The following is a 25640-nucleotide window of genomic DNA, read 5'->3' on the forward strand; positions in this document are numbered from 1 at the left end:
CTTTGAGTTTGAGAGTTTTGTCTGTGCAGTTGGGGGCTGTCTCCTAGCTTATGCTTCTCTGCCTTCCCCACTTCTCTCATTACCAGTAGAACCCTAGAGAAGGTGAGATGGGCATTGGACTGTGAAGCTAAATAAATCCTAAAGGGAAGCAATTCCTCTCAAAAGAATTCAAGGGAACTACTCTCCCTTGCTACTAAAGCCCCTTCGCAGTCCCACTCTGTGCCTTCCAGCTGGCGTGCTCCCTGGTTGTCACCGGGTAGAGGTATCTGTGCAGGCATGTGAGGTATGGGTGGATGACTAGTGCCCGTTTAAATGATGCGTGCAGGTAATAATTTGCATCACTATGTACACAAATGTACCAAGCACAGCATTGCATCAACAGAGTATAACGTGGCTTCATATGGAGTCCATCTCCGCAGATGGCATGACCCTCGGGTACCTGTGAATGGGGCTATGCCTGAGGGCGGTAGTGAGAGCTGTGTAGATGTGTGCCCACCACTGCCTTTGTATGTTAGCGTGTCTCTGAGTCTATCAGCAGCTCTGAGTTTCTGTGTGTCTCTGTGTTTGTGTGCGTATGTCTCTGGGACTCTGCCTCGTTGTGTGTGTCTCGCTCTTCCTTGGCGGGGAGGGGATTGGTCACGCATGACTCATCTTGAACCGAGCGGGGCTCCAGCGGCAGGGCGGCCGCCGCCGCAGCTGGAGGGGGAGGAAGACGAGGAGGAGGGAGAGGAGGAGGAGGAGGACTACCAGGAGGGGGAGGAGGAGGAGGAGAAGGAGGGGGCGGGGGCCTCTCCAAGTTTGTCGGGACCTTCTTCCGAGGCAGCGGCGCCGGCAGCCAGGGAGGCCAGGGCTGAGCGCGGGCCGGGGGTGGGGGCTGGGACCGGGCCCGGGGCCGCGGGGCCGGCGCCTGGGCTCTCCTGCTCCTGCTGCAGCCTCCGCTCCCACTGCGGCCGGGGCCCCCCTCGGAGCCGCTCTCGGAGCTGCACGCCGACTGAGCCCGCCGCTCCAGGGCCCATGTACTGGAAGCATGAGAACGCCGCCCCAGCGCTGCCCGAGGGCTGCCGGCTGCCGGCGGAGGGCGGCCCCGCCACCGACCAGGTGAGCGAGCGTGCGAGCGGCCCGGGCCAGAGACTGGCAGGGGCCGGGACCCAGCCAAGCCGGGCCGGGTGGCGGGTGGCGGGTGGCGGGCGGCGGTGGGGAGGAGGGGTGCGAGGGTGCGCCCGGGAGTGTGTGTATGTGAGTGTGTGAGCGCGCGCGAGCGCGAGGGGGGGTCGCGGAAAGCGGGAACACATTATGCAAATGTTGGAGGAATTTCTCAAAAAGCGATTTAGCAAAGACACAGGCGAATCAAGAGGAGGCGAGGCCGGTATTGTCCGTCTGAATAGGCGCTGATAGCGCCGATGCGCCGGGGGTTGTGCGGGCGCAACACTGAGAATCCCGACGCGGGGCCGGTCCCGGGCGCGCCGAAAGACTGGAGGGTGATTTTTTCCTCTTCTTGGACCCCTCTCTTTTCTCTTTCTGGTCTCGTTTCGACCCCGATCTCGCCCCCTTTTGCTCCGGATTTCCCTTGGACTGGCCCGCGAAAGGCGCCTGAATCCGTGTCAGTATCGCCTCTTCAATTTTTCGGCGCGTGTCGGGTCGGCGAGCAGGCGGATGCTCCCGGCGCTCGGGGTTTTATTTTCCTCAACCACCAGCACCAGCACCACCACCACCTCCACCACCCCCATCTCCTTTTTATTTTCTTTCTTTCTCTCTTTTCTCCTTTTTGCATTTTGTGCCGAGAGGAGGAGAAGGGAGCGAGGAAGGGGGGTGGGTGGAGAGAGAAAAAATTCGATTTTTAATTACTACCATTAAAAAATCAAATTTGCAATTCTTTGGGCGGCCTGATGGATCTCACTGATTGACAGTTGGAATTGACACTCTGGCTACCTCTTATCTTGGGCATTCACGACAATTTCTAATTGCAGGTAGTTTGTGTGTGTGCGCGTGTTTTTTTTTCCCCCTCAGAGGCTTGGATTGCAAGGGAACTAAGCGATTACTTCAAGAGCCACGGGTTAAGTGCAGGGAGAGGGGGAGAGAGAGGGAAAAAATCCAATCCAAATTCAAATTGCTTCATTAGAGAGACACCGCTTTTGTGGGGAAGGGCTTTAAATGCCCACTACAAAGTTAGGACTCATTGTTCGGCGCCGGTTTATATAACAGGCGCGGGGAGGCGCTGGGCTCAGGCTGAACGGAGCCAGTTCTGCAGCCGCCGCCGCCTGCATTCCCTCCCCCCTCCCCCAGGTGATGGCCCAGCCAGGGTCCGGCTGCAAAGCGACCACCCGCTGTCTTGAAGGGACCGCGCCGCCTGCCATGGTGAGTCCGTTCGGCTCTGCCTCGGCCCTCGGTCCCCCAGCAGCCCAGCCCTGGGCACCTGGCCCGGCTTTCCGGCAACTAACCGCTGCCCAAGCGCTGGGGGATTCCCGACGGGCGCCGCCCCTCTCTGAGCCTTGGTTTTTCTGGCCGGGAGCGTGGGCTTTGGATGCTTCCCGCACCCAGGATGCGCGTGTTAAAAGTTGGGGCCGTCCCTTCCTCTCCAGTAGGCCCTTTCATTCCTGTCCTCCTGTTTACAACGCGGCGCCCCAGGCAAATTTCGTTGTCAGTTGGTGTACAAGGGATTCAGATTTGTCTCCCAGGCAGGGTCAACCCTGGGTGCCCGGCTCAGCCTCTGCTTTCTTTCTCCCCTACTGCAGGCTCAATCAGACGCCGAGGCTCTGGCAGGCTCTCTGGACAAGGAAGAGGGTCGGGCCTCCCCGTGTACGCCTAGCACCCCATCAGTCTGCTCGCCTCCCTCTGCCGCCTCCTCCGTGCCGTCCGCGGGCAAGAACATCTGCTCCAGCTGCGGCCTTGAGATCCTGGACCGGTATCTGCTCAAGGTGAGTCAGAGTAGGTGTTGTGTGTTTGTTGGCGGGTGTGGGCTGCAGCCCGGAGGACTGTAGGGAAGCTGTGCCGGTGCCAGGTCCACTTAATTCCGAATCCTGGCTCAGTCACTACTGCGCGGCTTTGGGCAAGTCTTAGGGCCTTTCTATGCCCGGATTCCGTCTGAAAAGTGGGAAGAGAGTATTTCTATTTCCTTGAGACTCCGTATTACCGAAGAAAAAGGGGGGAGTCACATGCACCTTCTGAGCTTCAGCGTTTCTGTCTGCAAATGAGAACGGGGAGGCTGCGGACGGGCGTGAAAAGAGGCCCGCGCTGAATCGACCCCCATCCCCGCCCCCTCCCCAGGTCAACAACCTCATCTGGCACGTGCGGTGCCTCGAGTGCTCCGTGTGTCGCACATCGCTGAGGCAACAGAACAGCTGCTACATCAAGAACAAGGAAATCTTCTGCAAGATGGACTACTTCAGGTAGGCTGCGGCTGCTGGGTCTGCAGTGTGTCTGCAGGCAAGTCCCGGGCGCATACCCGGGGCCACTTTTGCTGCGTGTGATTTTCAACACCGGAGCCCTGGAGTCCCGCGTGCAATCCCGGCGCGCCGCATTGGTGCAGCCCGCAGGCTTTCAGCGTCTCAAACCCAAAGCTCCAGGCCACGCGCCAGTACCCGCACAGGTTCCGGTCGGCGTCTGCCCGCGGTTCCGGCGGTCCGCTGGGCTTTGGTTGCACCTCTGGCTCCGTCTCGAGTCTTGCCTGAGTCTCAGATTCTAGTTCTGACCCCGGGCGCCACAGTCGAGCTCTGACGCCCGGCGGCTGTGGCTCTGACCCGCTCGGATCCCAGCAGTCAGCCGACTGCATCTCCAGCGCGCTCCGGCCCTGGTCCCAACCTTACTCCGACTCCTGTTGTGCGGGGACCTGTTCTGGAAGGGCCTTTGACTCTGACCGGGGTTCGGATCCGAATTCAGAGCTGATCTGGCCCCAAGCACCAGGGCCACATTAATCTCAGATCCTAGCCCACATCCAAGTGCCTCGTCCCAAGCCCCAGCCTTGGTCTCTGACCTCAGCTCATGCCCAGGTCGCTCCAGTGTCGCAATTCGAGTGTGGGGTCTTGCCGGTGTCCCAGGAATCAGTTCCAGACCTAGCTCCGTCATCGTTTCCGGCCCCGGATTCGGTCTTTCCCAGGTATAGGCTCAGGCTTTGGGCTGCTGGGACGTGAATGGAGAGTCGGGCGCCTTAGTCCAGACAGCTGAGTAGGATTACCCTGGGCCACTCTCTGCGAGAAGCAGTGCCGCGCTGGTCCCCGAAGCTCAAGATCTCCTCCAGTTACTCCTTCCGCCGTGCCGCTGCGTTTCAGTCGCTTACGCGCGCCTCGCTTCTACCCGCGTAGTGGGGCTTGACCCGTCATGGGGTCGAGGTCACTGAAGTGTCAGGGGCGCTGCGACTGTCTGCAGGATCCCGGAAGTATGAACCAGGCCTGGTCCTGTGGTGGCCAGGGGCCTACGGAGTGCGAAGAGACTCATGTGGAATTGGTTCCTGGGAGGATCGCCTGCTCTCAAATGCTTTCTCAGGAAGTGGAGAAAGCTGTTCCCCTCTATCACCAACCCCTCCCAACCCACACACATCCTTCCCCTCCTTGCCTCAGGAGAGGTTACAGTTTCAGACTTCCCTGAGAAGACCCCAGCCCCAGAAAGCTTCTGAGGCTCAGGGAATTTGGTGGATGGCAATGCCTCAGCCAAAATTGAGCCTCCAGGAACCTGGAAAGAGAAGGCCTTGAGTGTAGGGGAAGTAAGCAGCATTTGGAGCTGGGGTTCTCTGAGAAAGCTATGAGAAGCATGGCTAAAAAGACTCTTCTTCACGTGAAGAGCATGCAGTCAAGGTGTGTGTCTGGGGGTGGGCATGCTCTACTTGTTGCCCTAGGGCTCCCCATACAAGGAGAGTGTGTGTCTATATTGTCTGGGACCCGTGCAGTGGTACTGGCGAATGTGTTGTTAGCAGGGTCAGGAGTGTGTGGATAATGTGTGTTCATTTATAGAGAAACATTTGTCTTTAGTTCATGCATGTGCACAAGGTAGACAGTACAGTGTCACATCTGGACCAGGATCTGTAAGAGGGAGGGTGAGGTCCAGTGAGAGAATTCTGAAGCCATGTCACTCCCTACCTCCACCCTTTCCTCTGAGGGAACTTCCCTGTTTAAGGCCCTCCACCTGGGGACCTGAAAGATGAAGGGTGTGAGGTCAACGTGTACTTATACCTGCGGACTGCTGTGTGCTTATTTAGGCAGAAGTGGGTTGTCACTGTATGGTGTGTAACCAGAGTGTGATGTGTCCTCCACAATTCCATTTGACTGCTGGTTTGGTCCAGGCAGGAAATGGAGGTAGAGTCGCTGCCTAACCACCTCCCTGTTCTAGGCCTGACTCCAGTTGGGGCCGCAGGAGGGAGAAGAAGCCAGCGACTATTTCGACTATTTCAGGGCATCTGGGAATCATCCTTTACCAGGAAGCTTGGGGAACCCAGCAGGATAGTACCTAGGCCCTCCTTTGTAGAATAAGGCTGAACAGGACACCTGTCCTGGCTCTCCTAGTGACAACAGACCTGGCACCCTTACCATTTGTCCAAAATTCTTTGCTGTTTCTCCAGCCCCACTTCATGCCCAAGCTGAACCGAGCCTTCTCGAAGGTCAAAACTAGGATGTTGATCCCATTATTCCGAGCTGCCACTAATTCCCTGTCCCACTGCAATGCAGTGGAGGATAGGATGTTCAACCATTGTGGGGAGAGGGAGGACACTGAGCCCTCTCAGTGGCAAGTCACTGAATCTCTCTGCTCTGGGTTCTCCTTTTTCAAGATCATCTCACTGAACTGCTGAGTAGGCCACTGAAGGAGCCACCAAAAGTCTCCCTAAATGGCAGTGTCTGTGAATGCCTCCATTACTACCATTGTCACCACCAGGCACAGTCCATGATGGCATTTCCCCAGACAGCTTGGAGGAACAGGACCTGCCTCAAGGGATGAAGCTGGGTTGTTCTGGGCTATAGGTTCTGAGCACTAATCCTTTTCCAATGACAAGAGACCCAAAAGCAAACCTAAACCAGATTTTTGCTTAAGAAAATGGAGGGAATAAAAGCTCACATTCCTGGAATGAGAGGAGAATTGTGACTTTTCTGATTATTTCTCCCCCCTGCCAGATCTCTTTGGCAGCCTCACCTGTAACAAAAATATTAAAAGCCCACAGAAAGGGAAAGAAAAGGCCAGGTAGGCAAGAACTCTATCGTCTGCATTGAGTGGCAGGCCCTCTGCGGTAAGGAAGCTCCTCCTAGAGTAGGCTGAGAGAAGGTGTGGGGGAGGCAGGGTTCCCCGCTCAGGAGCTGAAGCTCAGGGAGTTGCTGTGCACTGAGATTCTCTGGCTTCTGTTTCCTGAAGTTGGGACTCAAGGGTCTGGTGGGATGTGAACTGCAGCACTCTGCCCAAAAAGAGGCCCAGGTCTTACAACAGGGTGAAGGAGAGTGGAAAAGAAGTGAGTGACTGAGACCCCATGGAGAGAGCACTTGGGGCTCCCATGGTCCTCTAACCTTTGATATTGCCCCCAGGGAAAAGGTTCTCCTTAGTGCTGTCCCCTGTCTTCCTCCTCCTTGACATCATCTTGTAGGTCCTCCTTCAGTCTCTATTGGCAGAGCCAGTGTTGGTGGCTAAGAAGTTAGAGACTAGGAAGGAACTCCAAGTTCACCTGTGGGGAGTCAGGGCGGTCCAGCACTATTCCTGGCTCGTTGGCATTGCTTGGGGATAGCTTGGTTGTCCATTAGCTGTGTTTTCTTGACCAGACTGCTGGACCTCTGTGCCTCAGTTTCTCCAATTCACTCTCCAAACTGGGACTTCACCAGCCCTTGTGGTTCAACCTGATTCCCACCTCCTCTCAGTCTTAGAGTCTCCTAGCATGAAAAAAAAAATTACCAGCAGGGAAATATGATAGGACTTTTAATTTTTTCACAGTCGTTAAGACATTTTTTTCCCTGATTTTTTTCTCCTAAGAAGTGCAAAAAGAAAAAAAAAAAAAGAATTCTGGGGAGAAATAGTATTCCTTTTGGGGGCATCACATGTTCATTGTCATTGCAACCACAACCAGGACAGCTTTACAGGGCTCCCTCTCACCCACCTACCTGCACTTGTTGCCTCACAAGTAGAGCATGAACTGATGGCAAGTGCCCTCCTGGCTCCCTCTGCCTCCTGGAGCATCATGCCTGTTGGATAGCTGGGGAGACCTATGTCCTGGTAAAGTGGAAAGTGACACAGCCAGGGTCACACAGTGAGTGAGAACATGAAAGTGGGCGGCACAGGAATGAGGCCACCTCCCATCAGAATACATGGAACTCTTCCCTAGATCAGGAGCTGCACCAAACTCTACCTGCTTTATCTCATTTAATTCCCACGTTATAGGAGGGAAAACTGAGGCCCTGAGAGGTGAGGTCATGCATCTAATAAATGGTAGAACCCAGAAAAGCCCTGTGGCCACCTAACTCCACCATGTCTACCCCTAAACACTCCCATGTTTTTCTTCTCTAGGCAAGATACGTCAGCCACCTCTTTGCACATTTGTGGGGCCTGTGGAATGGCAAAGACCCCTGTCTGCTTGTCCTAAGATTCCTAGTCCAGTTTGCTTGACTTCACACAGAGAGCACCCACTATGTGCTCACATGTATGACTCTTCCTGGTGGCTCTGGGGGTCCTAGAGCAGGGATGACTTCCTCAGAGGCCCCCACGGGAGCAACTCTGCCAAGGCCTGATCATCCTGGTCCCTGGCCTTCTTCCCTTCTGACAATGGGAGTGGGGGACAAAGGGTTAACTGCCTCCCCTTGTGTTTGTGGAGTGAGGTTCCTGGAGTGCCAAGACCTCCTGAAGTTCCTGCTCCCTGTTCAGCCACAGGACTTAAGGCAAATCCCCAGCCTTTTCTAGCCTCCCACCTTGAGAGTCCAACTCTGTGGATTCTACCCCTCTCCCAGAGAGAGGGTCCCCAGGGAGGCAGAGAGCCGGAAAGTGGCCCCCCAGCATGGTGGAGAGCAGCCCAGCGGCTGCCAGCTGTTAGGGGACAGATGTTGGGGGAACTGCGAGGGGATCTGGGGGGAGGGGCCTCAGGCCGGGACCTCCAAGGAACTGGCCGTTTTAACCTCTTAATTGCTGGTTCTGTGTTTTTTTTTTTTTTTTTTTTTTTTTTTTTTTTTTTTTTTTTTTTTTTCTTCCCCCCTGGCTTCTCCTAAGGGTTTGCCGGTGGAGGGAAGGCGCAGAGGGGGAACGGAAAGGCTTCATCTCAACCCTCCATGTAGGGAGCATCTTGAACTCAAAATAAGTGAACTCAAGTTTGAGTTTCATCACCTTTGCCTCCTAGCTTCCTAACATTAGCGCTCCCGCCATGCACTTCGATTTTCTGAAGGAGTAAAGGAATAGTAAATGGGGGAAGAGGCTGGAGCGAAAATCCAAAACTCTCATTCCGAGAGGTTCATTCATTCAGCAGATAATCATAAAGCATCATCTAGGTATCTAGGGAAAGTGAACCTGGAAAGCAAGCCAGATTTGGTCAAGGACGCGGCTCCTGCTCGGCACCAAGAATATCCAGATCTCTGCTCTCCCTGCAGGGGAGAGAGGGCTTGACGTGTGCGATGCTCACGATGCTCATGCTACTCCTTTCAGCAGCTGCTAGGATGTGCAGCATCTGTTGGACACCTCTCCAACCCCAAAGCGCCTCAGTCCTTTGCGCCTTTGACTATGGCGCACCGGGACCCAGGGAGGGGCGCGCAAGGCCCAGACCTCGCAGCAAGGCTGGGTGGCTGTAGGCGCGCCCCCTAAAACCTTTGGCGCTCCCTTCACAGCTCGCGAACACCCCTTTCTTGAAGTTTCGTTGTCTCCACCGCCGATTTCGCTGCTTCCGGAATCCGGCGGCTCGAGCCTCGCAGCCCGCCTGAGAAGGAGTCTGTCGGTTTGTCAGAGCCTCGATCCGTAAGCCTCCTCGTACCCTTTGTTTGTGCCGCTGATCCCTGTCCTGGGTGGGGGACACTCTACAGGAAGGGCCCTAAGGCATCCAAACCTACACAAAGACGCCCCATCCCCACTCCAAGGATGCAGGGCGAGGATGATTTCGTTGACTGGGACATGTCACGGCGAGTGCAGGGAGATCCCAGGGCTGGAAACAGCGCCTGGCATTTTAAGGTGATACTCGGAGGGTAGGAAAGTTGCTGATAGGTCACTCAAGGCGCCCGCTTCGAAACAAGGGGATGGGGGCACTGTGACCTACCTGTGTAGGCGGAGAATGGACTCGGACATCGGGACTCTTAGGGCAGAAGACCAGGGGTGCGAGGTGAGACTCGGACGCATCCCTGGCCCAGAACAATTAAGCCCACCCAGCCAAACGGGAGGATCCGGGACCGCAGGTCTGGCGAACTGCGCGGGCCCAGTGCGCGGGATCTCTCCACCAGCGGAAGGCTCCGCCGTTTTTGCCCGGCCGCTGAAGGCCCCCGCCTTCCTTACTCTGAGGACGACCCTGAGGACGCATTTTGCGCTTTCTGGAGGCAGCTGGTCTCCTGGCCCAGCATGAGACCAGGAGTGGAAATATGACGATGCCGTCAAATCAAGACCCCTTTTTCATCCTTCTGGAATCCCAGCTTTCTGTCTCCATTCTGGCTGCTCACCGGGTTCTAGGTCTTTCTTGCACCTAGGAGGGGCCCTCAACCCTGGCCCCACACTCTGTGGTCTCCAGTAAGTTACTTGCCATCTCTGAGCCTCCTATTCCACGTGTAGACTATGGGTGCCAGAGTCGCTACCTCACCGGGTTTCGACAAAGCGGAGGGGGTGCAAAGAAGACGTTGCGCCCCCGGAACCTGGACCCGAAGTAAGGGCTCTGTGCACAGTTGGATGCCGGTCTTCCCCCAGCACAAATATTGGAAAACCGCCTCCACCAGAGGCCAGAAAGTGCTCCCAATCCAGATACCACCAGTGACTGAATAGGGGTTGTCCCACCGAAGGGATAAGCTGGGCTGGGCAAAGCCATTTCATTTCCCCTTTATTGCAGCAATAGAAACAAAGATCATAGGCTGTGCAGGGCTCTCCCCTGGGGAAGTCGCGTTTCTGAGGTCAAGAGTGGTCTCTGCCTAGGGCTGGTAGTGGACCTGGCAAAGGCACTCAGCCTGAGCGAATCCACGGTCCCCTTGCTCTCTTTGGGCGAGCCTGAGAGCTGGAGCTGATGGACGCGATCACACTCCCTCATTCAGTAAAACTCAATTGCATGAACTGCCACGGGCAGGCAAGGTTGCAACCTGAGCGGTTTTTGCTGGACTGTTTCCTTCAGGCACACAGAGGCTGTCCTAATGCTCCTCTGGGTAGAAGGGTGCTGTCCCTGGGAACATAGAGGCAAATCTCTGCATCTGCCCCTTCCCTCCAGGAATTCCAGGAGTCCAAGGGAAGAGCCAAGGAACCAAATGTTTACACACCAGTGTGATCAAAGCTAAGAGGGTGTAGGACTTCGGGGATGTGTGTGGGTGTGTGTGTGTGAGGGGAGGTATGTCCAGGAAAGGAACAGCCTGTGCGAAGTCCTGGGGGTGGCTGAGGGTGGGAAAGTGCTTCAGAGAGGGCCATGAAGACCTGGAACTGACCTTCCATTGTGGCTGACTGGAACTTGCTTGGGTTTGCAGTGGGAGATTTTGAAGAAGGTTTAGAAGGAGGTGGACCCAAAGAGGATGTGGTCTGTTAGGTTTTGTAAACTCAAAACGTCTTGGACCAGATTCTGAGGGTAAAGTGGAGCCACTAATGGATTTTAAGTAGGGCAGGGACAGGATTCCCTGTGCCTGCTGGAAACTTTGCTGTGACTGCTGTGTGCAGGATGCGTTGGCAGGGCAAGGCTGGAAACATGGAGACCAGGGTGGAAACTGGACCTAGGAGGAAGGGTAGCCTGGAGGTGGAGAGGAGGGCATGGGTCCCAGAGACATTTGGGAAACAGAACCCGAGATGCCTGAGGATTGGCTGCGTGTGAGGTTTGAGGAGGGAGCAGTGTGTGATTGACACTTGCACACTCCAGTGGTGGAATGGGTTCTGGCACCATTCCCTGAACTCAGGAAACTGAGGCTGAGAGGTTGGGCACAGTCACAGGTGAGTCATCCACTTCAAGGACAAACCTTCCCTGGTACCGGGGGGCCTGACTTCTGGCATAGAGGGAACCAGACTCTACAACTTCCAGGAGGGGCTCCCAGTCTGGTGATGGAGACAGCTGCACATAAATAGCCCAGGACATAAAGGAGAGAGAGAGGGGCAAGAGGCAGAATCAAGGACGGCAGAACACTAAACTAATAGCAGTAGTCATTGCTGTGGTCTTCTAACTCAGTGCAGAGCAAGAAAAAGGAGAACTCAGAGGAGTTGTATAATTTGCCCAGGGCCAAAAAGCCAGTAGATAAATATCTGTCTCTTCTTCTAAGAACCTCTGAACTGCTGTATGACTGGGACTGTACTTTATCTCTGGCATTGGCATGACTAGGGTTCCTATCTTTGTGAACTGTGTGACCTTGTGCAATTTACTTCTTGTAAAAATAATTAATTGGAATAATAACTGTAAAACATAAAACCTTGCTGGGCACAGTGCTCAAAAATTGACCTATTATTATTATTATCATGTTTTCCTAACACTTATGCTGTAACTTTAATTAACAAACTAATATACATATGTAAGTGATCAGTGTAGAAAATTTAGAAAACTCAGAAAAGGACCAGAAGAAATTAAAAATCGTCCACCAGCTCACCCTCTAGGTGAGACTTAGCCGGGGGCAGGGCTGGTAGTGGATCCAAGCAAAAGGTAATGCTGAGTCAAGGCCCTGAGGCCTGGAGCTTGGGTGCTGCGCCACTGGAGGCTTCGGGGTGGGGGACATATGGCCTGAGTCTTGTCCCTGTCCCCTTGTCCTGCAGCCGATTTGGGACCAAGTGTGCCCGGTGTGGCCGACAGATCTATGCCAGCGACTGGGTGCGGAGGGCACGCGGCAATGCCTACCATCTGGCCTGCTTCGCCTGCTTCTCCTGCAAGCGCCAGCTCTCCACCGGCGAGGAGTTCGGCCTGGTTGAGGAAAAGGTGCTGTGCCGCATCCACTACGACACCATGATCGAGAACCTCAAGAGAGCCGCCGAGAATGGTACCCACCCTGGCCTGCCCAGCACCCCTGTCCAGAGCCCCTTTCCAGCACACCCCAGGTGCGCTCCACAGTGCTTTATGCGCTGGGCGCTCCCTGGTGCACCTGGAGGCAAATGAGGCTCCTCCACCATTTGCTTGGGAGTCAGTCACTACCTTATAGCAACTCTGTTGACTTATCTGTAAGAGTTAATGACAGGAGACCTTTTCAAAAGTTGATGAGCTGAGGCGTTGTAAGGCCTGGAGGCAATCAATGAAGCTGAGGGTGGAGTGGACTCTACACAATCCTGCAGCCTACTCTTCCACTTGGAATTTGCCTAGGGGCTCATTACCCCGTTGCCTGAGTCAGTCCTGGAAAGATTTTTTTTTTTAAAGGTACTGGGAATTGAACCCAGAGCTTTACACATGGTAGGCAGGTGCTCTACAACTGAGTTACATCCCAAGCCCTGGAAAGATGTTTAGTGTAGCCTCTGTTCTCCCAATTCCCATCCTGGCAGCACCAAACCTGAGGCTTGAGGGTAGAGGTTTCATCCAAGACAAGGGCTCTGGGAGAAAGGGCCTCGTCCCTAAGACTGGAGAGGAAGCTCCTACATACTGTGCCAACATGAAATTTTCCTTCCCCTCTGTCCCTCAGTGCCCCCACCCCATCTGTGCATGATGGATGTTGGATTAGAATGGTCCCCACGTCTCTGATTCTGATACTGTGATTTCTTAAGATACATAGATCCATGCAGGTCTCAGATCGGGACAGTCTTCCAGGGATCTAGATGGAGTGGGGACTGGGAAGGGGAGTAGAGGCTGGGCTGTCTGTAATTCCTCTGTCAGGGTCTGTGGACACTGCCAACTTCTCTAGAGCGTGGATTATTTTAAATAATCTTTACAATAATTTTAAGATGTTGGTGGTGTATCCCCATTGTACAGATGAGGAAAAAGGTGGAGGTTATCTATAGCATGTAACATCTTAGTTTATAGAGTAGTGGGTCTGCCCAACTCCAAAGCCCAGGCTCTTAACTACCGTAACATAGCACGCCACACCATGCCATACCACCTCATCCCTGTGTTCCAGGGCCCCTTAATTGGACCTCACAAACCCAGGAGGCTGCAGGGATGTGGCTGCCTCTGGAGTTTCATTTTTCCATTTAAAAAAGAAGGTACACCAATCCTTGTCCTGCCTGTCTCCCTGTGGGACAATAATATCCCCCAAATGTCTGCCTCTCCTCTAGCCCCTCTGGGGAGTGGTATAGACCACCCTTCCTCAATTTCTGGACCTCAGCCTGTCCAAGGGCATCACTTTCTCCTACCAGGATCAGAGCTAAATGGGAAGTAAGTGAACTCCGGTTGCTATGAAGTTATCTCAAGTTGTGGGCAATTTCTAGACCTCAGCCTGTCCAAGGGCATCACTTTCTCCTACCAGGATCAGAGCTAAATGGGGAGTAAGTGAACTCCGGTTGCTATGAAGTTATCTCAAGTTGTGGGCAGGTCAGCAATGGAATTGGGATGGAAACCCAGGATCCAGAGTTTCCTGCACACCATGGTCCATCAGTAACCCTAGGCTCCTTCTATAGCTGGACCAACCAGGACTACCTTTAGTCATGGCCTTTGCCAGTTACACCCTAAGCTTTCACCATGCAAGGGAACTCCAAGGCATGGGGCCTCAGATCAGCCTTTGGTTACTCTTTTGCTTTCTAAATATATGTGTGTATGCGTGTGCACACACACACACACACACACACAAAACACTTGTTCATCATAAAAAAAAATTAGAAAAGATGGTTAAGCAAAAAGAAGAAAATAAAGATAACTCCAAATGCCACTGCCTCTCACATTTCTGCCTTTACCTTTCCAGATTTTTCTATGTACGTATGTTATTGTTTTTTCCTTCCAAATAGTTTTTTCTCCTAATTAAACTACAATAAATTTCGAGCAGTTGTTACCTCTGAATGGTGGGATTACTGATGATTCCCACCCTCCCCTGTGGGGTTTTATTGGAAATTTCCAGGCTTTTGATAAGGACAAATTGTAGTTAGAACAATGAAAAATTAAAAATAAAATCTGAATAAATTTAGTGGTTTACAATCATAGTTTAAAAAGTAATCTAATTGGAGACAGACTAACATATACCCAGGTTAAAAAAAATTAAGAATTTTAGAGAGGTAAAACATAACTATTTTAAAGACCTCAAAAGTTGCAGAAATATTTGAAAGTACAAAGTCTCCATAATAACACTTGTCGGAGGTTAGCCTGAGAAGTGTTCCGTACTGACACCTTGGTGTATATCCTTCCAACCTTTTCTCTTCCTTTCGTTGTAACCTGCTTCCTTCTTATTTCCACTAGCCTGTGGTTTCCCCTAGTTTCACTAGGAAGGAGCCCAGTTTGAGACGTTAGGATCATCCGGCTTTCAGATTCTAGTGGGAAAGTTAGGGGCAGGCAGGGGCTTTCTTCTTTTGGAACCTCAGTTTCCTCTCCTGTAAAATGGGGACAATACCACCTCTCCTTAGGGCTTACAATGTAAAGAGCACACTGAAAGAGAACCCTCCAGTGAGAAAATAGAAGTCCCTTTCCCAAAGACTGAACTCGGGGATTAGGACTCTGGGATCCCCACTCCCAGCCAGTTCCGCTCCTGACCCTTCCAGGGACAAGCTCCCCCCACCCCCGTCCTTTCCAGGCTGCCACTAGAAGAGATGGGGACGCGTGGTCAGCTGCTTCTGTCACCCTCAGGGAACGGCCTCACGTTGGAGGGGGCAGTGCCCTCGGAACAGGACAGTCAGCCCAAGCCGGCCAAGCGCGCGCGGACGTCCTTCACCGCCGAGCAGTTGCAGGTACCGGGCGAGTTCCGAGCCGCGGGGATGTGGGCGGGGCCTCGCGGGGGCGGGGGTGAGAGGGCCTCTGGCTCCACCCCTCGGCCTGGACCCTCGGGTAGCGGGAGGGGCTGTGACTGCCTGGGGCGTGGCCTCCGGTCCGGAGCCTCTGATTGGGCCGGGGTCTCGGAGACCTCCGCGCGCTGGTGCCTCACCCTCCTCCGCGACCCGCAGGTTATGCAGGCACAGTTCGCGCAGGACAACAATCCGGACGCGCAGACGCTGCAGAAGCTGGCGGACATGACAGGCCTCAGCCGGAGGGTCATCCAGGTGGGACCACGAGTGGGAGGGGCCTTCAGGTCTGGGGCGGAGCCTAGGGGTCCCGGGCCGAGCCCTGAAGCTCGCAGCAGTGCCGAGGGTCGCCGGTGCTCGTGGAGACCCTTCTTCAGGGGGTGGTGAGGCAGTCCCGCCTGGGGATCCCCTGGCGGCGCGTGCGATCCTCTTACGCGAGGCTGAAACTGCTGAGGCTGTCGTTCCAGGTGTGGTTTCAAAACTGCCGGGCGCGTCATAAAAAGCACACACCGCAGCACCCAGTGCCACCCTCTGGGGCGCCCCCGTCCCGCCTTCCCTCCGCCCTGTCAGACGACATCCACTACTCCCCGTTCAGCAGCCCCGAGCGGGCGCGTATGGTCACCCTGCACGGCTACATTGAGAGTAAGTGACCGCAACAGCGAGAGAGGGTCTGCGGGGAAGGCAAGGTTGAGCGGTGCATGTGGGCAAAGGAGGCAGAGGCGGGGAGGCATTGCAGAGCTTGATGGGGGGAGATGTGGGCTGCGAAGTCGCTCGTATCTAGGTGTTTCGTGGAGTGGATAAACTCCCTGCCTTGTTTCAGTGGGGCCCGACCCTTTACTTCGGTAAAGGCAATTTGACCATTCCCCAGAAACTATGACCTGGGCACTAGGGAGAGAGTAAGATGAGCAAGATCCCTACCCTGTGGAGCCAGTGTTCTGGCCGGTTAGACAGGGGAACAATAACCAGATTGTTAAGCGCGTCCCTGGGGATGATCCCTATAGGAAAGGTGCTGGGTGGGAGTGTCTGGAGATGCTGGTGGGGAGGCTGCCTCGAGGACACTGAGACCAGAAGAGTGGGAAGGATTTAGTGAGGCATGCTGACTGGGGGAACTGAATGTGGACAGACCTTGACCCAGAGAGCAAAGGTGGCATGGGTACATTTGGGAAAGCTGAATGTTAGTGGGACCTTCGGCACATCACCTAACCTCCTTGAACTTCGATTTCCTCATCTGTAAACTGGAGTATTATTTTCCCTTTCAAAGAGTTGTGAAAATTGATTCATGCATCCAGGGAATACGTTTTGAGTGCCTCCTGTGTTTGAAGCACCTTGAACACAGTAGACCAGAGCCGCAGTGCTCCTGGGACTCACATTCCAGAGTGGGAGACTGGGAGAGAGACCCTGAACCCTAAAAGAAGGAGGGCAGACATGTGGGTGGGCAACAAGTTCTGTGGGGAGAGGTGGGCAGGGTCATGGTGAAGGGACTTTGGAGCAGGAACCTGGAGGAGTAAGGGAGTAGACTCCTGGATTTCTGAGGGATGAGCATTCAGTCAATCTGTTACTGACCAGGTACTTATCAAGACTTTCTTTTTCTTTGAGATTGTTTCCTCAAAGCTGAGCATGACCAAAAAAACGAAGTGACCAATACAAACACACATGCATGCATGCACACACACACTCACCCTCCCTTCTCTGGCTGCAAGTAAAAGGGGGGAAAGAAAGGAGGTCAGAGAGAGAACCACTGCTTACCCAACACCTGCCACGTGCCAGACATAAACATCAGAGATCACTGTCCCATTGAATGGCTGAGGAAACCAAGGGCCCACTGTAAGTTCATGGGAGCCAGTGCTCTTTAAGGATCAAATGTGGGCTTTGGAGTCAGACTGCTGGGCTTCAAATTCCATCCCTGCCACTTACTAACTGGGTGACACTGGGAAAGTTTCTTAGTGTCCCTGAATATCAGTTCCCTTATCTGCAAAAACACAGACGTTAAGAGTTCCTATTTCAAAGCAGTGTTGTGAATATGAAATAAGGTAACTGATTTAAAGTCTTCAACTTTTAATAAGTGCCAAATAAGTATTACCTACTCTTGTGATGGTGACACCGGGCTCTGTTTGTAAACTAGCAGTACAGAGTCCTGACTGATGCACCAGGCTGCTGAGTGGAACCGTGGTCTCTTTACACTGTTCCATTTCTGAACCATCTGCTCAGCAGGAAGGATACTTTCTCCCTTTCATTTCTAAACAGTGATTTATATTTGGCCTACACACAGCCCAGTAAATACTTGTTAAAAGTGCCAGTGAGCCAGGTGTGGTGGCGCACGCCTGTAATCCCAGCAGTTTGGGAGGTTGAGACAGGAGGATTGAGTGTTCAAAGCCAACCTCAGCAACAGCAAGGCACTAAGCAACTCAGTGAGACCCTGTCTCTAATAAAATACAAAATAGGGCTGGGATGTGGTGTCCCTGAGTTCAATCCCCAGTACCAAAAAAAGAAGGAAAAAAGTGCCAATGATCAGGGCCTCTGTAGGTACCAGGGGTCTAGGTTATCATCACTGTGTGGAGGCAATGATGGATCTAGGTGACCCCATTCAAAGTCAGGCCAGGACTCTGTCCACACTACTCCATTGACCATGCCTAGATCTGTCTTGGATCACTAGAGAAGGGACTGAAGTACCCTTTTCTCTTTTCCTGGAGGTGGAACCTAGCTTGAGGCAGAATTTAGTGGGGTGTCTGGGCCTTCTACCTCTTGCTTCAAGAGCTGAAGGAGACCCCAGTAGTTTTCTTTACTAGTTAAAGTCATGAAATCTTGCATTTACTGAAGCCTTAGAGCTGGGAGGTTGAAGAAAGAGTTAGAAAAAGAGCCCCGAAAAAAAAAAAAAAAGAACTTTTGCTTCGTAGATAACTATAGTCACAGGATCCTGAGTTTGCTGAAGCCTTAGAGCTTAGAATTTGATAAAAGCTTTGGAACTATGCCCCAGAAAAATGCACAGATACACATAGTTATTTGAGTAATTTGAGGTTGTTCATGGATTCTCTGAACACCAGAGAGTTAAGAACCCTCAATTTAATACAATTGCTTTATTCTACAGATGAGAGATCCATGGCTAAGAAAGACACAGTGACTTGTCCCAAGTTACATATTGATTGTCAGTCTGCACAGGTCTTTTTCTGTGATCAAAGATGATGAACTCTAGAGAAGAGACAGGCAAAGGACTTCTCTTAAAAGAGAAGTGGTAAACAGGATGAAGCATGAGAGATCAGATGCAAAGATGGACTTCCCTCAACAGTTTTAGATGTTGGAATAGGGTATGGAACCTCATTCAACAAATATTTTTAAAGTACCTACGAGATGCCATGCCTCATTCTCAGTATTGGAAATCCACAAAGATCCAGATAAAAAAATTCCTGCCCTCATGGAGCTTGCATTCTAGTTGGCAGAGACAGGCAATAGCAAACAAACGATAGAAACACACAGTAAGTCAGCTGGCTAGGGCTAAGGAAGAAAAGTAAAGCAGGAAAGGAGGATAGGGAGGGGAGGGGAGTGGTGGCTACTGGTATTGGGTTGATGAAACCCAACTGGGAGACAAGAGTGTACAAGGAGGTTCTCAACAGGCAGGGTACAAGCTTGCTTGTGCGAGTGCTCATTTATCAGTGAGCTGGATGGTGATTCCTAGCAACTGTGGCACTTTAGAAAGCCCTTCACGTACGGTGTTGCCACCAACCCTATTGAAATCTCATACAGGTGTTAAATGGCAAGGATGGAACTGGTCTTAGGGCTCCAGCTTGTAGAGCACGGGGCAGCTGGGATCCTGCATGGAGCCTGAGGGATGGGCTCCAAGGCAACCTCTCGTCCACAGGTCAGGTACAGTGCGGGCAGGTGCACTGTCGGCTGCCTTACACCGCGCCTCCCGTCCACCTCAAAGCTGATATGGATGGGCCGCTCTCCAACCGGGGCGAGAAGGTAAATGGAGCCAGGTTGGGTCTGCTGGGTCAGAGCCTTCCTGCGGGGCTGAGTTTCTGGCAGTATTTCTTGTCCTTGAGTGGGCAGCATGCCTCTCTGTGGCAGACCATCTCTGCCTAGCCAGCTCTGGCCCACACTGTGCCCACAGGAGTCATCTGAGCAGCTGCTGGCACGTTCCACATGTGTGCCCACTCCAAAGGCCTCCTTCCGCCGCCTCCTCTGCACTGGCAGTGTGGCTTCTCTTTTACAGACTGAAGAAGTTCCTCAAGCTTTGAGGCTCTTTCAGGAGGGTTTCTGGTGGGGCAAAGGGATATCGGGCCAACAAGAAACCTTGGTCAACTGGCAGGGCCTCCTCTGTGCAACCAGATCTCGGGTTGTTTGAGGCCTTAGGAATGAACATCCAGAAGATGCTTAGGTGGTACCCAGTCCGGTAGCTTGAAGGCTTTGTTTTTTAAGCATCAGACCCTTTGTTTAGTCTCCTTCGTATCACAGATGAATTTGGATAGAGCTGCTCTGAGTGAAACCATGGAGGGGGTAGGGGCCTCAGCTCCTTCTCAGCTCTGAGAGGTCTCACAGCTCACTTTAAAGGCCATTGCGCTGAGGCGGTTTTTCCTTTTAGAAGAGGGAAATTGAAGCCAAGAAGCTGAAGACCAGAGCTTGGATGAGAACTTGTGCATTTATTCATTCACTTACTCATTACTCGCAGATAAGTACAGTCTGGAGCGGGAGACAGACGCCAACATTTACAACCCTCTGATCACACTGTGATGGGGAAGCTGGGATAGGGGAAGAGTAGGGGCAAGAGAGAGGCGTAGGGAAGACTTCCTGGAAGAAGGCAGCCATGAAACCCAGGCCTGACGCTGAATCAGGGTTCATCAGGAAAGATAGCCATCCCAGCTCTTAGGGAACTCTGAGCTGTCCTGTGTCATTGACACACAGGCTTGGGAGGAAAAGTTGTGAGAAATGGGACCATGGGGTGCCAGGTGGAGGATTTGGACTTTTCTCTGGGGCAATGGGGGACCTTGGAAGTTCTTGCAGAAAGAGCAGCGTGGTGGTCCTCAGAGAGCTGGCTGGGAAGATGTGCTGTGGGAGGCATGGAGCCCCCTTGAATCAGGTGGTGCAGTGGTCCAGGGACAGAGATTCCATGCTTTAGAGGTGGAAGGGTCATTAGGAGCCCTCCAGTCCTGTGGATCCAGTTTTAATGTGTCTTGGAATCACTAGGGCAGCTTGGAAAAACAGATTCCCCAGCCAGAGGTCTGAAGGGGAGGACTGGAATGGGGTGCATTGGTCTGCATTTACAGTGCTCAGCCCTATGATTCTGATGGGCAACTCTAGGTGGGGAACACTTCTCCAGGGTATTTTCTCTGTCTATACCTCCTGATTCAGCGCCTACTGTGTGTTGAGCTCTCTCTGTGATGGGCACCACGAGGGAATATCTTTAGTATGGAGGTACAAACAGCCTAGTTGCACAGATATGTTTCCAAGTAAATGTAATGTTCAACACAAGAACCTGGTGGTGGGCGTGCACACCCCAGGAATGGTCCCTCCTGAGACTGTCATATTCACAATAAGAACTACTATTTGTTCCTCCTCTGTTCCAGGCAGGCACTTTACACACATCATCTGGTTGACACCTCCTAGCCTCCTTGTGGGCGTGGAGAAGACCTTCCTCATTATAGAAATAACCTGAGGCTCAGAGAGATGACATGATTTGTCCAGAGATGCAGCAAGTTTGCTGGACTCTGAAGTCTGTGCAGCTCAGTAATTTCTTCTTTTCTTGTAGCACTTCACATTTCTACAGGACTGTCTCTGACTGTGCCCTTTACAACCTCCCTGGAGGGTGGTTATGGTTCAACTCCATTTCGCACCTGTGGAAACAAGGCTTAGAGCAGTAGCTCATCCAGGGTCACACTGAGTATGGATAGAGCTAGCCTCGCTCCTAGGACCACCTGGGAGAAGCAGGGTATGAGAATAAGGGCATTCCATGTTGAGAACAGCAAGTGCAGATGCACAGGAGCAAGGAGACGCCTGACTTTGAGGGGACGACGGGGTGTTTAGTGTGACTGAGGCCCAGGGAGGTGGGGCAGCAGCCAGGGCTATATAATGAAAGGCCTGGTACCCTGAGTGAGGGGCATGGGGCATTATGTAGAGGGAAGGGTTGGGCCTTGGAAGTGTATAGGGCTGGGTTCAGTGTTTGGAGAGGAGCCCTTGTCTCCTGGTTGCTCAGTTAAGCTTGTGGTTATGTCTGGTTCAGCCTGAAAGATGAGCCAGGCTGGGCACTGGCAGCTTTGGCTCTAGGTTTCTGGCCTCTGGGTTTGGCTAGTGAGCCAGAATTCACTCTTGCTGGGCTGTGTCCCCAGATTTGTATCCAGATGCTCTGCATTAAAGTGTGTCTCCCTCCTTTGTGACCTACTGCCCTCTCCCTGCCAGAACTTCCCCCCACTCCCAGGGACTTTTCCCCATCCGCATCACGTGGGGCTGGGTGGGTCACAGGACTTGGGCTAAGCAGGCAGCACAGGGCTGTATGGGCTTTCTCCCAAGTCCCTCCAGGCCTGAGCCTGTGTCTCCCTGGAGCTGGTCCCTGAACCCCACTCATCTGGACCAGAGCTGGACTGGTCAGGAGAACAATGCCCCAACCATTCTCAGAGGGGGAGGAGCTTCCTGTTCACTGCATCATCATTTGGCCACTATATGCCTGTGAGTTTCCAGAACCATATTTCTTTTTGGTCATGTACCCTGATCCCACAAATTCAGCAGTTGGAAGGTTCTTAGAAATCAGGACCAAGAAGTTATTGACTAAATCTTAGGTTATTGAGACACCGAGGCCCATGTAGGGGACTGGTCTGACTAGGGTAATTTTTTGGGGGTGAACTTCTCTTAATAAGAGCCCAAATCCAGGTGTCCTGCAACCCAGTGGAAGTAGGGCACAAGGCTGGGCGAAGAATGCAGTGTGAGCTTTGGAGCCAAGCCACCCTGAGTTCAGATCTGCCACCTCCTCCCTCTGAGACCTGGAAATACAATTAGCTTCTCGGAGTTTCAGTTTCTGCATTTGCAAAATCGGGATAGTAATAGTTCCCACCACCCAGAATTGCTGTGGACACTAAATGCAGTGACTTGTGTAAAGAGCTTAGCACAGTGTCCCCTACACAGAAAGTGCTCCATAGGTGCTGGTCATTATGATTGCAGTAGTCCAATCTCATCTAGGGGGCTATATTCTCAGACCCCAGTGGAGGCCTGAAACCCTGGATAGTACTGAACCATAGATATGCTGTATTTTTCCTACAAATACATACCTACAATAAAGGTTAATTTATAAATTAGGCACAGTAAGAAATTAACAACAACAATAACAAAATAGAACAATCATAACAATGTACTCTAATAACAGTTATACGAATGTGATCCCTCTCTTTTAAAAGAGTCAAGACAAATAGTAATATTTTTGGACTGCTGTTGACTGCAGATAACTGAAACTGTAGATAAGTGGGTAGGGCTACCATGCTGCTGTGGAGATCAACATCATTGCTTTCCTCCACCTCCTCTAGTAGCTGATTCTGGGCAAAAAACATTCCTGATCAGCAAATGTATCAGTGATGTGACTGTGCCCACTGGCTGACCCTGGACCACTTGAAACCTCCTCCTCATATTTTCCTGTGAAAAGGGACATCCCATTGACCAGCCTGCCAGTAATCCTTGACCTGAACTTCAGGGGATTGGTTGTGTGGGTGGCAGTAAGATGTCAACCAGGTGCTTTAAGTGGAAGAGGGAAAGGGAAAGGAGTAGAGGCCTGCCCACTCGCTGTGCATCAGCCTCTGGCTTAGCTATGTGCCTCCGCTTTGTGCAGACTAAGTGCACATTGGCTGCTCGGACCTTCACTTCGTAGACAGCGAGCAGTTGGCAGCGGTTGTCACGGTGCTGTTGGGGAGGTGGAGATGGGGCGGTATAGTAGAGAGCCTGGCCCAGAGCCAGGCCTGGATTCCAGTGGTGCACCTCTTCCTAGCTGTGTGATCATGGGCTCACTAACTGCCACCTCTTTCAGCCTCGGTGCCCTCCCTGGGAAGTAGAGACCATGGTAGGACTCCCTCATGGGTCTGAGGTGCAGCTTCACTGAAGTGGTTCATGAGGGAGCATGGCAAATTGCCCAGTAGATTTTTGCTTCTGCTATGGGATCTCATTGAATCCTCCCTGTTCTGAGAGGTTTTGTTATCCCTGTTTACAGATGAGGAAAAAGACTGAGAGGGGATGTGAGTTGTCCAAAGTCCCACAGCACGTAAGGTGACAGTAACAAGATTTAAACCCGGATCTAGGCCTTGAGCCCTCACGCTTCATGACTTTGAGGTCCCCTGGGGGCTGCTGATTGGGGCAGGCCCCTAACTCAGCCACTTCCCATGCCCTCCTCTTGCAGGTCATCCTTTTTCAGTACTAACGCTGTCGGCACTTCCGCATCTGTCCATGGGCACCCCACAGCTGCCCCTCAGCCGCTGAGATCCAGTGTCGGAACTGCGGCCTGGGATCCACTGCCTCGCATCCACCCCACCCGCCATTCTGTCCGCTGCCAGCTGGACCCCCAGGCCTGGCCTTCCCTCTCCTGCTGAGAACCAGAACTGGCCAGGAGCATCACAGAGTCCTCCTCTTGGAAGGCAGAGCTCCCTGAAATTTGGAATCAGGGTGAAAACAACAGCCTGTTTTTCCCATTTAAACAGGAATCATCTTCAACTTCAACTGATTACAATAGCAAAAGACAAATTGAATCATGCGACACCAACAACCGCCTAATTTATAGGTTTTCTCCCTCCCACCCCCCCATTGGCCTTTATTTACTACTTCCTTGGAACCATCTCTGAATTCCGAAGAGCCGACAACCCCCAATGTTATCCACTCTGTTGCTTTTGTCTGGAAAACTCTACAGTGTTTGTGGGATGTCCCCAAAGGAAAGCTATGTTCTAATTTTATCATTTCCATCTGTCTGGTTATGTCAAGTTAATTCAGAAAGAGAAGAGACACTGACCAACCCTGAGAGGCCCAGGAGGGCAGAGATGGAGGCCTGCCCAGACCAAGAGGCAGAGGGACAGGCGGGGGATGGGGGACAAAGGCCCCCATTGGTTGGAGATGGAGGAGAGGGATGTGGCACACTGCACTGGGAGAGGCACTAACCATTCCAAGGAGGGGAAAGTGAACACTTGGGGTGGAGGGGAATCCTACCCCCACCTAATTATCTAGCATACATGCAGGAGATGTAGCAGGGACGGTATTTGATCTGAGATGACAATGCTGAATGTTTGGGCAGGTTAGAGTTGGGGACCCTTTTTGGCTGCTGCTTCACTACTGATAGGGATGCCTGGGCCAAGGGACCACTCTTGGGGACCAAGGAACAGAGCCCAGTGAAATGACAGTCAGAATGTAAACTCTGATCCATCTCTGAGTAGAGAGGTGCCCACTGCCTAGGTGAGTGTGCCAAGCCCAGGATTTCCTGCTAGTACCTCTGGGCTTCCATCCAACCCTGACCAGAGCCAGCCCCACCTGCTCTGAGAACAAGGCTAGACACAGCTGTGCTCACATCCACCCCATTCTGCTGCAACTTTCCACCCTAAACAAGGGCTTGGGCAAACAGGACAATGATTTATGTTTTCAGGGGATGCCCATTTGCCCCACGCTTATTCCGTAATTCTAGAACTACTTGGAAACCTGATGCATTTCCCACTAGAGGCTGCTAGTAAGCATGTTTTAGCCCCAGTCCTCCTTCCTCCTCTTGGAAGGAGATTCCAGGACAGGGAAAGCAAGCTTATAGTTTATATGCAGCTGCAGTCCCTGTCTTCACCCATGGCAGACATCACTTATCAATTGCAGCACTCTCCCTGAGTCTGGATACGATTTCAGAATTCACATGCTTGAAGTTGGCACTTAAATGAGAACTTACATGCCATTTGCTCTGTGATCTGGAGGAGGCTTAGGCATGAGTGCGGCCCAAGAAGGGAACCTGCATTCTGTCCCTCCCAAAGATGTGATAGCTGACTTAAGGACAAAGAGAAAGCACCACTCAGAATGTGGTGAATGTGGCTCAGTTCAGAACTCATCCAGTGAAAACTTGTGCCTGCTCTGTGCTGGGCACTCGACCAACAGGGGTGACCTGGGCCTGGGGAGCTCAGATCTATCCTTTGATTTTTGCTCTTAATGATCAAAGCCCCAATCACAACCATATGGTAAGCGGCAGCTGAGCCTTTCCCAGGGTCACCCAGGACCCTCTCTGTCTTGAGCCTCTCCCAAGGGTCTACTCCTTGAGTGGACCACATGGCAGTAGCATGTTGCAGTTCAAACGTCTCCACTACCCTGTTAAGAGCAGCCTGGGAACATACAGGCTGACAAGTCTATTTATTTAAATACAAAATAAAAGGGGGAAACACACACATGGAATAAAAATTGTAAGCACTTTTTTTGTAAAACCAATGTCTGTTTTGTTACATACCTTTCATGTTGTGCTTTGTAAATGTCTTATTTGTGTAATAAATAAAGTTAACACAAGTAGAAGTGCTGGCACTTAAATCCAGAACATAATGGAATTCCATTTCTTTCCTCCTCTCTGTTTAAGGGCCTGGGTCCCTGGGCCCCAGAATTTCTGAGCTGCTGGACAGTGCAAAGCTGTAAAGTTGGTACCTTTTCCCACTTGGTAAATTGTGCATTGCAAAGGCATGATGAAGGGTTTTTGTTTTTTGTTCTCTAAATATTCCATCACCCCTGTGTCTTCGTTTTGTAGA

At 52.3% G+C, this 25640-nt stretch overlaps 1 protein-coding gene across 5 annotated transcripts; it reads left to right on the top strand.

Moving 5' to 3' along the window:
* Positions 1-922: 922 nt before the first annotated feature.
* On the top strand, positions 923-25350 carry Lhx6 (LIM homeobox 6). 5 transcript variants are annotated; one of them, XM_047524872.1, is made up of 10 exons: positions 923-1098; positions 2284-2355; positions 2733-2915; positions 3265-3386; positions 11845-12065; positions 14780-14880; positions 15094-15189; positions 15399-15573; positions 18785-18888; positions 23294-25350. In XM_047524872.1, exons 1-10 carry the CDS (start codon positions 1015-1017, stop codon positions 23312-23314), a joined length of 1179 nt encoding a protein of 392 aa, XP_047380828.1. In that variant the 5' UTR covers positions 923-1014; the 3' UTR covers positions 23315-25350. The 5 variants fall into 5 exon arrangements, with proteins under 5 accessions (XP_047380828.1, XP_047380829.1, XP_047380824.1 ...); XM_047524869.1 differs by lacking the exon at positions 923-1098 and adding an exon at positions 1468-1478; XM_047524873.1 differs by lacking the exon at positions 18785-18888.
* Positions 25351-25640: the final 290 nt, after the last annotated feature.

Source organism: Sciurus carolinensis, chromosome 14 (assembly GCF_902686445.1).
Source record: "Sciurus carolinensis chromosome 14, mSciCar1.2, whole genome shotgun sequence".
NCBI lineage: Eukaryota > Metazoa > Chordata > Mammalia > Rodentia > Sciuridae > Sciurus > Sciurus carolinensis.

Excerpts from the sequence above, each read along its gene's own strand:
- Lhx6 (XM_047524872.1), top strand. The coding sequence starts at position 1,015 with ATGTACTGGAAGCATGAGAACGCCGCCCCAGCGCTGCCCGAGGGCTGC. Across the intron at positions 1,099-2,283 it reads GCGGCCCCGCCACCGACCAG|GTGATGGCCCAGCCAGGGTC; the intron begins GTGAGCGAGCGT and ends CCCCTCCCCCAG. Across the intron at positions 15,190-15,398 it reads TCAGCCGGAGGGTCATCCAG|GTGTGGTTTCAAAACTGCCG; the intron begins GTGGGACCACGA and ends CTGTCGTTCCAG.